At 40.2% G+C, this 14806-nt stretch overlaps 1 protein-coding gene across 1 annotated transcript in view; it reads left to right on the top strand.

Moving 5' to 3' along the window:
* RHEB (Ras homolog, mTORC1 binding) overlaps positions 1–14806 on the top strand; it is a 41070-nt gene that overhangs the window by 23304 nt on the left and 2960 nt on the right. The window contains exons 3-7 of the mRNA XM_074157211.1: positions 2248–2315; positions 5454–5536; positions 9841–9897; positions 9998–10045; positions 10574–10655. Of these exons, the coding sequence (XP_074013312.1) occupies positions 2248–2315; positions 5454–5536; positions 9841–9897; positions 9998–10045; positions 10574–10655 (338 nt within the window). The remainder of the gene's footprint in view (positions 1–2247; positions 2316–5453; positions 5537–9840; positions 9898–9997; positions 10046–10573; positions 10656–14806) is intronic.

The following is a 14806-nucleotide window of genomic DNA, read 5'->3' on the forward strand; positions in this document are numbered from 1 at the left end:
GGACTGCAGAGATTGTTCGAGTCTGCTGAAATCTCTCCTTGGCGTACAGGAAGAGCCATACTGTGCCGTGATGGTATTATCGCTTGTTTGTCTTGCTCGTGGGCACAGCAGAAGGCAGTAAGTCCCAGGATGGCAGGTGATGGAATTGGAAGTGAAAGCTTCCTCTGGATCAAGGGGAACTGTGGTTCACTAATTGCGTTTAATACAGCTGCGGGTTTTTGCCCAAGATGAAATTCTTACCAGGAATATTTTTAAAAAGCTTCAGCGAAGAAACAGGAGTCGTTAATTATGACTGCATCAAAGCAGATTTGTGTTCATGCGGTGGGCTGACGCTAGTGCTACTGCACTGATCTAACAGTTCTCCTCACCCAGTCTGTGGTGACTCCTCCACTGTTTCCCTTCCCCTGGCTCTGTCACACTCTGCTTCCTGTACCGATGATGATGATGTCTTTGCTGGGTCTATTCTAGGCTTCTAGAATAGTCTGAAAAAGCTGCCATCTGTCCCTGTCCCTTTTTAAATATTAACTTCATGAGGCTCTTGAAGCTACTTTGATTGCAGAGTGCTTTGATGTGTATGTGAAGTGTCAAGAGACTAGAGACTGTTATTTTTAATATACCTGTTAATGCAGTATGTCTGCAGATGAGTCTGTTTTCCCTCTGACTGGAGGCAGTGATACTGTGTGTAGCAACGCTGCATGTTAACATCTGTTCAAACAAACGGTTGCTTCTCTCCCCACCACACTATATACATCCAGGGCAAAGAGCTGTTGTGGATTCTTGCTTTATAACCCTGAAATTTTGTGCAGCGATGACAACAGCGTCCCCGCAGTGACTTGAGAGCAGCTCATATGCACGTGTGCTAAAGCAGGTCTCTTAGGGGATAGAGAGAGTAAGGTAGGAGATCTCTCTTTGAGGCTCCATTTCGGATTGCACTTGTTCAGTATTGCAATGGCTTTTACTGTAGGTATGCTTTTACTTAGACGCTCTGTGTTAGTTTGGCTTTGCTGTTTGAATTGTTCCCTTTTTTAAAAAGGGTGCTTTGATTTACTAGGTGGGTTGAAACCTCCAGTTTCAGATATTTCAGCCCACTTACTCAAGAGAATACTCACATTGTGGAGACTTCAGAGGGAAACAAGCATTGGCAGGGAGGAGGAGAGTTGGAGAACTTCAGCTTCTGGGAGACCCTGTACAAAACCTGGAAGGTGCAGGCAGGATTCTGCACGACAGGACTGAGAACATTCAAGTTGGCAGCTTCAGGAAGCTGTAGGACAACTTAAAGAGTATGTTGAACAGGTCACTGCAGTGTTAGCTATTTCCCTGCTCATCACTGCAAGGAAAGATGAACCTTCATAGGACTGTTAGTATTTGAGAAAACCACCTCAACCAGAGGACAACACGAACTTTACTCAATTTATCCGTGCTGTCCAGTAATTGTGTCTTGAGTGCAACACGAAGGTCAGAGTGAAGCTCTGAAGGTGGGGCTTGAGTGCTCTGGTTGGTGTATGTAGTGCTCAGTAGGACATTATTCCTACAGGAGTCGGGACACTGTTTGCTTTTGCAGTTGCATAATAGAAACACTGAGTAAGATTCCTCAGCTCACAGTGCGTTGGCATTTCATGAATCCGAGGAAGAGAAGCCATTCTCATCGCTTCTAGGGACTGAATGTACTTCCTGAGTGAGGAATAGATGGGCTGGCAGCTACAGCAAATGCGAGAGCAACATGGCGAATTTCTAGCTAAATTCGTATTATTTAGGCTCTGTGTGTTTTAGTCTTTTAAGATTTTTATTTATTTTTGATGCAGATCATTTACCCCATGGTGTTTACATTTAGGAAATTGATATGCTAAACTGCTTGGAAATTGGGGAAATATCCTATAATAAGTTCAAATTTAGCTTTGATGCTAATTGTGTCTTGTGTTACCACAAATTACACTTGCCTGGAAGTCTCTTAGAAATACATGTAAGAACCCTTTTTACTCTTCCCTTTTAAGTAAGTAAAGGAGAAGCTACTGCATCCCATGTGAGAATCTTCTGAAATTTGAAATCTTGAAGTAGATTTCTGAGTTTCATTATCTGCAATACACTAATTAAAGGTACAGCCATCTGATCTAGCCTTTTACTGCTACTTATAAGCCTATAACTGAAGTTCTTTTTCTTAGTGTCTCAGCTGATGATGGCATAGATGAGTGACTTCGGATCCCTTCCTTGTGTATGATTCTGACATGTTTATGTATTTGTTTGTTCTAGCTTTTACAAAACTGATCACAGTAAACGGCCAAGAATATCATCTTCAGCTGGTTGACACTGCTGGCCAAGTAAGTCATCTTTCTTTCTTTGAGTCTTTCACCAGAGTTAAGACAACAAGTATTCATCCTCCTGTAGAGCTAAGTTGGTAGCGACCGTATCTTCAAAGGTGAAGATTAACTTAAATGATTCTACCTTGTCCTTTAGTCGCTAAGGAGCAATGTTTCTGTAGTGTTTATGTAAAGGCTTTGTTTTATTTTTTGTTTGTTGGGTTTTTTGCCTGTCTATTGAATGTATGCCTAAAAAAGTGAAGAAGGAACTGCTTTAACTCTGATGTACCAAAAGTTCCTAAGTAGCTTGCTTGACATTTACAGACTAAGCAAGCGGTCTTGCTTTAGATGGAAAACATCACTTCGATAAACCATGGGAAAATTTTTAATGACTTTTTCCTATTTGTGTGCTCCAGCTACACCACCATGACTTGTATCTATGAAATAGTCATGGGGAATAGACAGAAATGCATATATAGGTCATCCTTGCCAGGCTACCAATAAACTACTGCAGTTTGTTGACATTTTTAGGTGATGGTTCATGCGTGCTCCTGAGCTTTCGCGTAATGACAGGGAGCACAGGAGACACTGACTGCGTGTCCTGTAGCGTGGTCAGTAGCTCCATGAGGTACAGGTGTTCATTATATAGTGCTGCTTGGCTGAACTCGCACTGCACGTTCCACGCACAGGAGTGCTCTGCCTTTTGAAAGACTGTATATTAGGAATAAAACAGAATAGGGACTGTTAAACCCCTATATTTTTATCCTAAACTTTTTATTGCTTAGATCTTCTTACCTTCTGTGATTTTTGATACTATACCTTTGGGTTTTTCCAAACTGTGAGTACTGTTTAACAATGTTAGTGTTGTAAAATACACTGCCAGCACTTAAGACTTGAAAGCTACAGGACGCCTGCTCATTCCTGGGAGACTATTCAGAAGGGTTGTAACCTTCTAGGTATGTTTAATCGCTTTCTTTGAAGTGACTCAAGAATAACCATGCTGAATTTGTGTGGTATTAGCTTGTGGTGCTAATCAGCAACACTATACCTGCTTATAATCTGTCAGAGGTGTCTGGAGTGATCAGAAACACAATACTGGTGACACGTTCTGGGGCAAGATTGTTTGATGGGAATATTCTGCAGAAGAGAGGAAAGCTGAGAGACGGGCAGGCTGAGAAGTGTGAGCAGTGAAGCAAGTTCCATAGGTTTTGCTTTGTGTGTTTGCCTTACATCTCCAATTATACCATAGTGACAAAAGTAAAACTTGTCTTTGAGGAAGGAACAGCCTTGTAGAAAGGCCAGGTAGCTTCACTGGTAACATACCTTTATTGCTGAGGTTTATCTTAGGGTTGATTTAATGTTGTACAGTATTATAAAACCAAAATAACTTCCTTCCCAGCCTGTGGTTATTTTCAGATTTGATTTTTCCTATGAATGACCTGAACTTTGAGTTCTGGCTCACAGGGTTAGAGGGGAGAGATGATGTTGGGTTACGGAAGGTGTGGCTTGGACAGATTTCTGTCTTAAGTCTATCTTGCTTAATGATCTGTAGGGAGTCCTCATGTGTTATACAGCATAGCAAGGACTATATTGTAGATTTGTTACATACTTGAAAACTTGGCTATGACTTGAAAAGTCATAGCTACATTGTTTAATCACTTGGCAAAATTCTTAATTTGACCTACAAGTTCCAGGAAGTATTGCAGCTTTTCTTCCTTCTCCTAACAAGCTAAAAATTAAGTAATGAATTAGAAACAGTTGAGGTTATAGCATTTATTTTTCTCGGTACTCCTCTTCTGTCCCGTGCCTCTTTACCTCTCACAGTTATCTATTCAGATTTGCGTAGTTCAGTTAAACAGGAGTCTTGGAACAGGATCAGAGGAGTACTAAAGGAAACCTTACCTAACACCAAATTCCAGCTGGGACGATCCTGAGAAATTCTGAGTAAAGTCAAAGAACCACAGAGTTGCACTTTCACCTGTTTTACATGCAAACTAGCTCAGATCCCTTCTGTGTTGACTTTGGGATTACAGGGCCAACTGAAGTGGCAGTTTGGCATTTCAGTGAAGATGGGGGAGGGCTGCCCTCAGTGTGTAGCAAAAAAGGCAAATAAGGGCATCTTTTGTCAAGTGTTATTCTTTCAAACTTTTTTGGCTGAATCTGTGAAGTTGATTTATAAAGGGTTTTTCCTCGTTTGCCAGTTAAGGAGGTTTGATTCCTTTTGGCTCTCTAGATTTAAGCTGCGTAATTGCACTGCTCCATCTGTTCAGTCATGACAATATATGGAGAGGTTATGTGATCTTAAGCTAAAATTAACATCATAAGAAGCACAGGTTTAAAAGTTTGAGAACTCATATGTTAAGAAGTATGGCTCTAGTCAAAATGGAAATGTTTCCTGGAAATATCTATTAGAGCAATTTAAATTTTTAACGTGGGATTCATAGTATTTGTGTTGCATTACCTGCAATCTGTCAGTTTGTTTCATTTACCTACCTGATCAGTTCCTTTTCTACAGGGGTCATAAATTCAGTGATTAAGTTTCTGGTGTTCTGTTTGGTGGATTTTTTTGGTTTTTGTTTGTTTTTAAATTAAACACTTCTATAATGTAAGCTTCTAGTCATAAAGCAACTAATAACTATATTTCTTGCATCTGTAGTTGATGAGCATTAGTTAGTTAGTAAGCCACAGTTATTCACTTCCTAACAGATCCCTTAGGTAATTTAGATGTGATCAGCACCACTTGAAATTATGAACTGCTAGATCCTGTCGTCAGCTGTTGGAATTAGGAATTTGAAATGTATCACCAGCAAGATAAGAGGCGTAATTGCTAATTAGTAGTAGGACAGAGTGGATGTTTTGTACTAATACAAACTGATAATTAAGCGGGATAAGAGGATTGGGGAGTAGCTTTAGCTGATCCATAGTCTTAAAGGGAATAAACCAAAAAAGCTGTAGATTAAATTTTAGAGTATACAGACTGACTCTATTAACTCAATAACGATTCCACATCTGTCATCGTGATGAAAAAACTTAATTCTGAAAGTACTACCTACACAAAATGGCCCTGCACCTCAACTATGACCAACTTATCTGATGGTGATCTGCTAGCATCAAGTTCTGAACTGTGGCAGTAAGTAATTTTAAATGTTCCTTCTACAGGATGAATACTCCATATTTCCTCAGACGTACTCCATAGACATCAATGGCTACATTCTTGTTTATTCAGTCACGTCAATAAAAAGGTAATAAAATCTGTTGTGTTCTTCCAGTTCAGATATTAACCAGATATATTCTGGGTTCAGCTCTTGCTTCTGCTATGTTTTCTTTACATGTGTTTAATTAATTTAATCTATCTTTCCCTTAGAAGTATAATGGAAGTTAAAATGAATGTTTTTTCAGAAATTTCCCCTCAGATCCAAATGTCACAGACACATTGCACACTAAATGCAAGGTACCATGTAAGAAACGAGACAGGGCTGAGCTACATTATTCTGAGGTGTGAGTAAAAGTACATTACTTATGCCTGAAATCATTTCAGAGTTTGTTGCTCTAGCATCAGGGACGAAGGCGGACTTAAATATGAACCTAAAGGGCACTGTATGTTTATGTGAAGTACCCCATTAGTTGCTAGATCGGTCCCTCAGCCTTGTGGCTTGTTACAGTACTGAGATGTCTCTGACTCCTTGTCTTGGGTTGTTCCGGTTAGCCATTGGAAATTTTCATATAAATAGCAATATATGACTTCTGGCCTGTAGACTCACTCTTGGCCTGCTGCAGCAAATAATCTTATTTGAAAATTTTCCCAGAGTATCTATTTTGGCCTTGCTGTTAGTTGTCTATTTTGACATGAGGACAGAGTCCATCATAGCTGGAGTCATTTACTTGCAAGATGCATCTCAGCCTTTGTAAGGCTTTGTCATCTTCTCTTATTTTGTCCCTTTCTCCGGTCATCTTGCTTTGTATATACAAATATACATATATATCTTGCTTTTAATACATCTTAATTTTCTAGTATTGTACGGCATCTTTGTTATGACAGCCAAAATAATGCTATTTTCTTAAATTTTTGAGTCAAATGATTAAGAACTCGGGCTGTTCACTCTGATCAAGTAGAAGAGAAATTGATGCTTCCCTTCTACTTGCAAGGAAGCTGATTGGCTTTTTACCAGTGTTGAAGTGTTGCACCTCTTTTCTTCTGAATCAAAGCAAGCTGTTCATCTCAAGTGCTCTTTAGTAGACCATCATAAAATACGGGTAAAACAACTTGCCTGTTGGCTTTTCTATGCTGCTTGGTCAGGTTATAAACTTCCATTGCTTGCAACATCCTTGATGTTGAACAGATTTTTGCAGTCCTTCATTCTGGATTTCCATCTTTAGTTCTGAAGTAGTGAAGGGCAAGCACATGTGATCTGGAGGAAGTGCAACAGATGTTAGCCTTTCATGTGTGACTAGAGATTACCTAACTCCTCTTTTGTTTTTTGTTTTTTTTTTTTTCTTTTTTTTTCCTTTTTGAATGAGACATTCAGTGTCGGTGCTAAGTGACTTGTATGAAATAGGAATTAGTATTCTCAGCCTTAATTAGGCAATCCTCCACTCCTGAAGTGAAGAGAAAAATGTTCGTTGGTAAGTGGTACTGCAAGGACAACAATGCCTTTGACTAAAATCAACACAGATCGCTTGGAGGCTTCTGCAGCTCGTGCTGTTCCCTGCTTGGCAGCTAAAGGACATGTTCTTTTTCAGCTACTCCAGTTGTTGCCTCATGAGATCTTGAGCTTAGCAGCACAGATGAAGAAATAAAAATCTGTTTTCTGTGGTAGCATTCAGTCAGTTAAAACAGAAACCAAATTATGGTGAAAATACTAACAGAACAACTTACGTTAAGACTGTAGGTAGGGAGTCTTTTCATTAGTGTTTTAGTCTTGATTCGTTTATGCCAAGGTTTTTGGTTCTTCCTTTAAATTTCAAAGTGTCGATCCTGTCTTGTTCAATTCCATATGTTCTGTATCAAGACAGTGTTTAGGCAATAGGAAGGATCTTGCACAATACTTGGATGACTTGCCCAGGCAATCAAATTATAGTACCATCTGTCATGACTTCTGTTGAAGTGTGTATATTGATCCGAGTATTGATCCAGCAGGGGTGAGGGGTTTGACAGCAAACTTAATAGAAATGATCTTTTAAAATTATCACCTTCCCTGATAGCCTCCAGTGGGAAGTTTAAATGGGACTTGAGTAAAAGCTAATGCCCTACATTTTTCATATTCCCAGGCTCTCAGCAGCAAGGTTACTGGAAGGCTTTTGCTCTAATTGAGTTTAATTAAATTCCAATTTTGTATCTTGCTAGGTCCCATGATTTTGTGTAACATGTTTATCTGACAGCTAGTTTTTTGGTGGTTTTTTTTTTTGTATTTCACACATTGAGCTGTTTGCTGTAACCCTATTTGCTTGACAGAACTGGAAAGGACCTCTTACTGTTCCCCAAATCTCTTGCTGATTTTCAGCTTCATGTGATGATGCTCTTTTTGGATTGGTCAATCAGTCTTAAAGTATGTCTCTGCTCCTTCTTATTAATTTGGAAAGCTTTCTAGAACATTAAATTGATCTGGTCAAGCCAATTTAATTCCTGACAGTTCTTAGCAACTTGTTTCTGTGTCAGAATTGTCTTTGAGTTTAAACAGCACTTTTCTTTTGGTTTCCACCTTGATCTGTTAACAAAGATCAGTTGTTTATATTTGTAGTATTTTTACTAAAAAAGGAGTGTGTGAACTGTCCTAGGCAAGCAGATAGGTACACAGAACTGGGAAATGAAGAGCCCAAGTCAAATAAGAACACTTTGTGGCATTGTGCACTGGAACCTCAGGTGAGGACTCACCAGGTTCTTGTTCCGTGGCATGGCATTCTTCTGGCTATACTGGAAACAATGTGCCTGATAGTGGCAAGGAAACAGTGATTGTACCATGTTAGTGATTCAGTTATCCTGTGGCTAGTACGCTAGATCTTTCCTGTCGCTTCAGACTGAGAAACAGCTTTGTGGTTGTAGCAGAGGGGGTTTTTTTGTAGTATTTTTATTCTTTCAGTTTGCAGGGTCACCGAGTTCCGTGTGTAGCAATGCCTCTCAGCTTTGTCACAACCAAGCTCTGTATAACACTCATTTTTGAAATAATTATAAGAATGAAAGTCAAAGACGTTCTCAAGACCAGAATTTGACTAATACCTTTTCAGCATAACTTCTTTGTAACCCTAAAGTCCTCTCGTTGATGCCACATTTTTATGTAATCTGTAGTATCATACTTGAGTTACTAACAGTAAGTTGCGCCAGACTAAGTTGTGCTTTTGATTGCAAAGAACTGATTTTCTTGGTAGGATATATTAAAACTATATTAAAACTATTAGCTAAACACAGAGAAGTATTGTGTTCTACTCAGGCCCAAAAATTATTGCTGAAGTCAGACAAATTGACCTACTTGATGGAAAATCCTTCTTAAATATGGTAGCATTTATTGTTCCAGAAGTGAGAAGTTTTAATGATTCAAAGAGCTTGAATAGGGTCTTTGGGCAGCAGCTATTTGAGAGCTCTGAGTTGGAAGTGTGTTTGAGTGCTGCTCTGTTTCTAAGCTTCAATTCTAATTGAAATGCAGTGCAAGTCAAGACACTGCCTGTAGCTAACAACCTTGGGAGTTGGAAAAGTTTCGGTCACTTTTTTGTTGTTTAGTTGTGTGTCTCATCTGTGAGCCTGTCCCTCTCTCTTAAAACAAATCTGAATTGTGCACTTCATGTACCAGCATTTTTTCCATAACATGATTAGGGGAGCACAACATCTGCTCTTCAACCCCATTTATAGCTTGTTCTCAAAAGTCCTAAATGTCAAATGCAGTGGATTTTCTTAGTGAGGTTTTTGGCTTCTTGGTATTTCACAGCACTGCTTCTTATCTCCCATCACCCAAACTTCACGTACACGGTAGGTGAACAGACAACAAGCGTTTGAATAACCACTGTTTTGATACCATCTTGCAGATCAGTTTACTCACTTTCCATAGAAAATTAGAATTTAGGCTGCTTCTGGTTTTCACGTTAAAACCAAATGATTCTACATGAACTAAGTGTTCCTAAAAAATAATGTATTCTTTCAAGATGTGCTTAACTAAATACTTTTTCTTTGAAACTGCTTTAATTTGACATGCTCATCCAGGATTGTTGAACTCAAGCAGATAAATTTCTTACTGCAGATACAGACCAGATGAGAGGTGGGGAGGGGCTTTTAAGTGATTCTGTTAGATGCATCGGTCCTGGGTAATGTAATTTATTTCTGCAAATACCGTAACTGGGGAGGCTATAATGGTAGGCATAGACCAGTCTTTGCTGCTTCTGGGACCATTTTGTCTGTTGTACGCAAATCGGTAAGACTTCCAGCATCTCTGTAGTTCTACCACTATACATAGAGTAAGTTTTAAACACAGCAACCTACATATGCATTTAATTGCTTGTGTATTGGGTATTAAGGATAAACATCGGAGTGCATGTGTGACTTCATCCCTTTATTTTGCAGTTTTGAAGTGATAAAAGTTATCCATGGCAAGTTATTGGATATGGTGGGAAAAGTCCAGTAAGTAGTGACACTTTCATCTCATTTCATTGCAGGCATGTTACTAGTGCTTTGTTCAGTATACTGTAACTTTTCTGAAGTTCTGAACTTTCTTTCACAGAATACCCATTATGCTGGTTGGAAATAAAAAAGACCTGCATATGGAACGGTATGTGAACTCCAGTATGTGTGAAATGCAGGACAGCAGCCGGCATTCCTGTGGCTGCAACGCGCTGGTTTTGTTCTTGGCTTTCCCTAACTAAAATCAAATTGTAGGTTAAAATAAGGTACTGGCAAAGGAATTGTGTCCAGAATGTGAACTAGGAGCCATGAACTTCTGTTGTAATGTTGACTTTTGCTATAAGGTTCCAGGGACAGTCATTTAACGCTTTGGGTTTTTTGTCAAAACAAGTAACAGAAGTGTAATTTCTCAACTGTAAAATACCAGATGATATTACAGATTATGAAAACAAAGCAATACTTTGGGACAACTGCTCTTCTGGGTCGTGTAGCAGTTTTACCTGGCCCAGTAGTGTATTTCACAGCAGCCAAAAGCAAATGCTCTGGCTCAAACTTCACAAAACATTCCTATTACGTGCATTTATGTGCTTCAGTACTTGGGTCTTTCCTGACATCTCAAATTCCAATTCTCTTACAAGTTATAAAGAAGCATACTTTTTTTTTTTCCTTTGGTCAGGGTGATCAGCTATGAAGAAGGGAAAGCTTTAGCAGAATCCTGGAATGCAGCGTTCTTGGAATCTTCTGCTAAAGAAAATCAGGTAACGGATTTAAGATTCACTTTATTCGAATAGCAACGTAGTGAAATGACTCATAGTTTCACTTCACAAAAGCGGCTAAAATATTCCCTTGTACTCTACAGATATTTTGTGTAGATGGTTAGAAACAAAGTGGCTGTCTGCATTCAGGTTTATGTATACAGGTTTTTCCATCCAACTGTAAATGGAAGGAGGAAGTGAAGAACTGAACGTTAAGCTTCACTGAACATAACAGAACACTTAGTGACAAACTAAAACCCAAATCCACGTGGTGGGTGGAACAGTGCCTGTGATCTGCTGCCGTTACCTTAAATAGGAGGTCATTGCGGTGGCAGAGGAGCGAGGGTATAAGGGGATGAACCTCATGTTTTTAAGGAGCCAGGCAAGGCTTGGTTTCTCAAATGTGGGGAATAATCGTTTTCTGGACCCATATGAGGGGGAGGCAAACAGAAAAGTGTTCCGATACAGCAGAGGCTGCTGCAGTCTGGGGGGAGGTGTCTTTTTGTCGTCTTTCCTCCCCTTTCTATTTTTTTTTTCCCTGTAGGTCTCAACAATGTCAAAGCTTTAGCTTTTTGAAAATATAGACATATGATAAGGTCAAAAGGACATTGTCAGGCTAATTTTAAACAAATGAGTCCTTATGCAGAAGAAACGCTTACGTTGTCTCGTATTTAACCCAGCATATCACATCCTTGGCCTCCTTGATAACATCAGCACAATCAAAAGGGCAATCCTATAGCTAGGACAAGACCTGTTTAAGCAGCCTTTCTTCCCCTTTCCCGCATTCCAAATAGCTTTTGTCCGATGTCTGTTGTCAACAATTCTACAAGTTACTTGAGTAAAGCTGGATTTTCCCTTGAAGAAAAACTTTTTTTTTTTTTTTTCCCCTCCAGATGTGGAACACTTGGAGTTAGTTTATCAGTATTTCTGTTTCTGGCTAAGATTTGAATTAACCTTGTCAAAATTGGGCATGATGAAAGCCTGAAATTTCTCAATGTCTTCTCTTTACTGCTGGAGAGCTTCGAATGCATACCCAAGGAAACTAAATTAACAGTGTAAAGAATAAACCAGTTAAAAGCACCTGATTCCCCCCTCCTTTATTTTAAATGACTTAATACTTCTAGATTAGGCAGAGCTATTGCCCCTACTCTTTTTCTTTTGGCATATGTTCACAATGTGTAACAACGTAGCAATTCATATCTAGCAGAATATCTTACTGGTAACTTTTCTGAAGTTTATATTGTTCTTGGTTCAAGACAAAAAAAAAAAAAGCTGGGTATATTTATGCAAAGAAGCTACAAGCTTTATATGATGCTTGGCATGTCTTGCATATTAAATTGCTGCACTAACAAAGTCCCATTGACTGCCATGTATTTGTGTCTTTTCCTTAGTCGCAAACGGTTTGTATTAAGTTGTGCTGTCAGCTGAAATTCATATAGCAGACTTCGTAGCCTCCAGGGAAATCAGAATGGTAATTGTATGTCAGATATTCAAAATTCTGTACAGTCCTGTACAAATCCCATAGAATAATCAGAAGTTGTGTTCATTCTTGCTGTCAAAGGTGTTCTTACCAAGTCTTCCTTTCAGCAGGATCCTTCAGAATAGCGATCACAGGTCACTGTAAATTCTGTCCCTCTGGATTTAGATGCAGGTGGTTAGAAACAGGTGCTTGAACACAATTCCCCCTTCATGCCTCTTACATTATACACTTTAAATTTGTCTGGCTTCAGAAGTTTGGAAGATCATATGTCACTTCTGAGATGGGCGCCCACAGCATGTGACCATCTTGCAGGCTCTCTGGCATGCTTCCTTTGGAGGCTTGGGATGTATGGAAGTGTGAAGGAGCCCAAAACTGGCCTTAGCCTTCTTGCGGACGGTTGCAGAGGAACGATTACCTCAAGATTGAGCTTTGGGAGCAAAGTGTGGAGTGTGGAGCTGAGGCGCTATGGAGAACAGGAGACACCAGGCATTGTAGCATCCATCCCTTCCTATGAGTTAGACCAGGAGCACTTGTGAACTCATGTGTGGGTTTTTTTCCTCTAAATCCTAATTTTACAGGATCAAAACAGCTGATATATAGACCTCTATCAAGAATGGATATCTTCTCATACTCTGAAACTCTCTCTGGTTTTGAGGTAGGGGAAAAGGTTTATTTTGAGCTTAGTAACAAGGTGTGTTGTCATTCTCCTGGTACTGAATGTTCACCTTATATAAGTCAACGTTACTGGAAAATGAAGTCTGTCGGCACTTCTTGCTTGGAGGTTCATCCAAATCACCACCTGTACCGGCTTGGTACAGCAAATGTAACTCGCCTATCAAGATTAAGTCTAAACTCCTCCTAAAACTGTTTTCAGATTCTGTTTGCTTTACAGAAAGCTAATTTGATACTTAAAGGGATGAGCTGGCCTGGATTGGGAATTTAGAGCTTAAGAACTTCAGCGGAGAGTTCAAACCTTCCTGACTGTGGTGAAGTCTGTTAATCCTTTCTCTCTGAAACCTGACTGTCTGTATTTGGTGGATGTGGAGCAAAAGTATGACAATTTCTAGTACGCTCTCCTGAAATTGGTTTGGAACGTGATGTTCTTTGCAGCAGGGAGGAGAGCAGGTCTCATCCTTTTTGGAGCGTCTGTGAGAGTCCTAGGAGCATAGTCCTACTATATTGGGCAACTAAAATAGTTCTATAGATTATCTTGAGCAAACTAGACCTATTCTGCCAGGAGTTATCAAAAGGTACCGCATTCCAGAACTGGCATGACTTTGAATAGATGGAAAGGGAGAGAGGCAAAGATCAAAGCTGCGGTGACGATAAATGGTAGTGGCTGGCAAGAGTTCTCAAGGTCAAATATATTTGAGGCTCTGTAGCAGCTCCTCCAGACCAGGGTGACCCGGTAGGACTTTTGGAGGAGCCTGCATATCAGCAGCACATCAGTCATCTAGGGAAATCTTTGAACTTTGAGAAGGCAATTCTGAGGCTTAATGGAAAAGACCTTTTTTAGATTGCTGCTGAGCTATTATTGTCATACCTTCTCAAGCTGCTTAATTATTACCAAGTACGTTGAACTGCTTTGGCTGCCTTCAGGAGCTTTGAGCCTTTCTTGTGGAATTCCCTACTTTGTTTCACCTAAGCCATAGTATAGTGCTTCATCTTAATCCCAGTACAATAAATTGGTAACTGTTTGAAATACAAGCAGGATCCAAATTGGTCTTAAACCCAGTTGAAGCTGGGAGCCAACTTTTACTTGAAGGATTCAGGTAGTAATGAGCAGCCCAATTGTGTTCATCTAGTTATGCAAAACTCATCAGATAAACTTGTTTTAGAAGGGGCAAGGTGGTAGCAAAAAATCTACTTCTTGCCAAAACAGAGCTCTCTTGAAAAGCAATTGCTTGGGCATTGCTTCCTTTGCAAGAGCAACTTCGTCGTCAAGCTCAGAAGATGCGGTGCTCAGTAAAGGTTTCCGAGTGTTGTGGGGATGTCAGCCCCTCTCCAGGGGTCTGATGTGTTTACCTGGGAGAGTGTGTTTGGACTGGCAAAGGATGGAGGGAAAAACCTCTCTTCCTTTACCTGACTGTTGTTCAAGTTCCTTTGCCCAGATCCGTGCCAAGATAAACCATAGTAGTATAAGCAGTTGAGAGTTTTCTCTTTGAAATAATAAAACAGCTGCATAGTTGGAAAATACACTGTACCAAAGGATGACTCCAGCGGCTGTGGGCTGAGTTTGGGGGTTGGCACCTTCCTGCGCTGGCTCCCGGCAGCGTGTCCCCGACTCCCAGCTCGTGCAGGGAGAACTGCAGCTCCCGAGCTGTCGGTCCCGCTGGCACCAAGGGACACCTCTGCAGGAGCAGCTGAGCCTCTGGTGTCTCTCGCACGGTGCTGAGCTCTCTCAGCAGCCTGCGTTGCCCAGGCTGACGTCTATTTTGTTTCCTCGGGGGAAAAAAGGTAGAAGAAAGCCAGATGGCTTTCTGTAGGCTAGGTGTGACCCACATTCTGTAATGGGACCATATGGAGACAGATGCGTCGAAAGTCTGGCTGCGTTCTTTATTCCTTGTCACAAAACACAACTTTCCGCGTTGTTTAAAAGCTCATTCTAAAATTCTTCAGCGTATTTGGCCTGAATTACAAATTCCTAAGCGTTAACTGTAGTACAGTCCTTAAA

The sequence above is a fragment of the Numenius arquata genome, chromosome 12, assembly GCF_964106895.1.
Source record: "Numenius arquata chromosome 12, bNumArq3.hap1.1, whole genome shotgun sequence".
NCBI classification, from domain to species: domain Eukaryota; kingdom Metazoa; phylum Chordata; class Aves; order Charadriiformes; family Scolopacidae; genus Numenius; species Numenius arquata.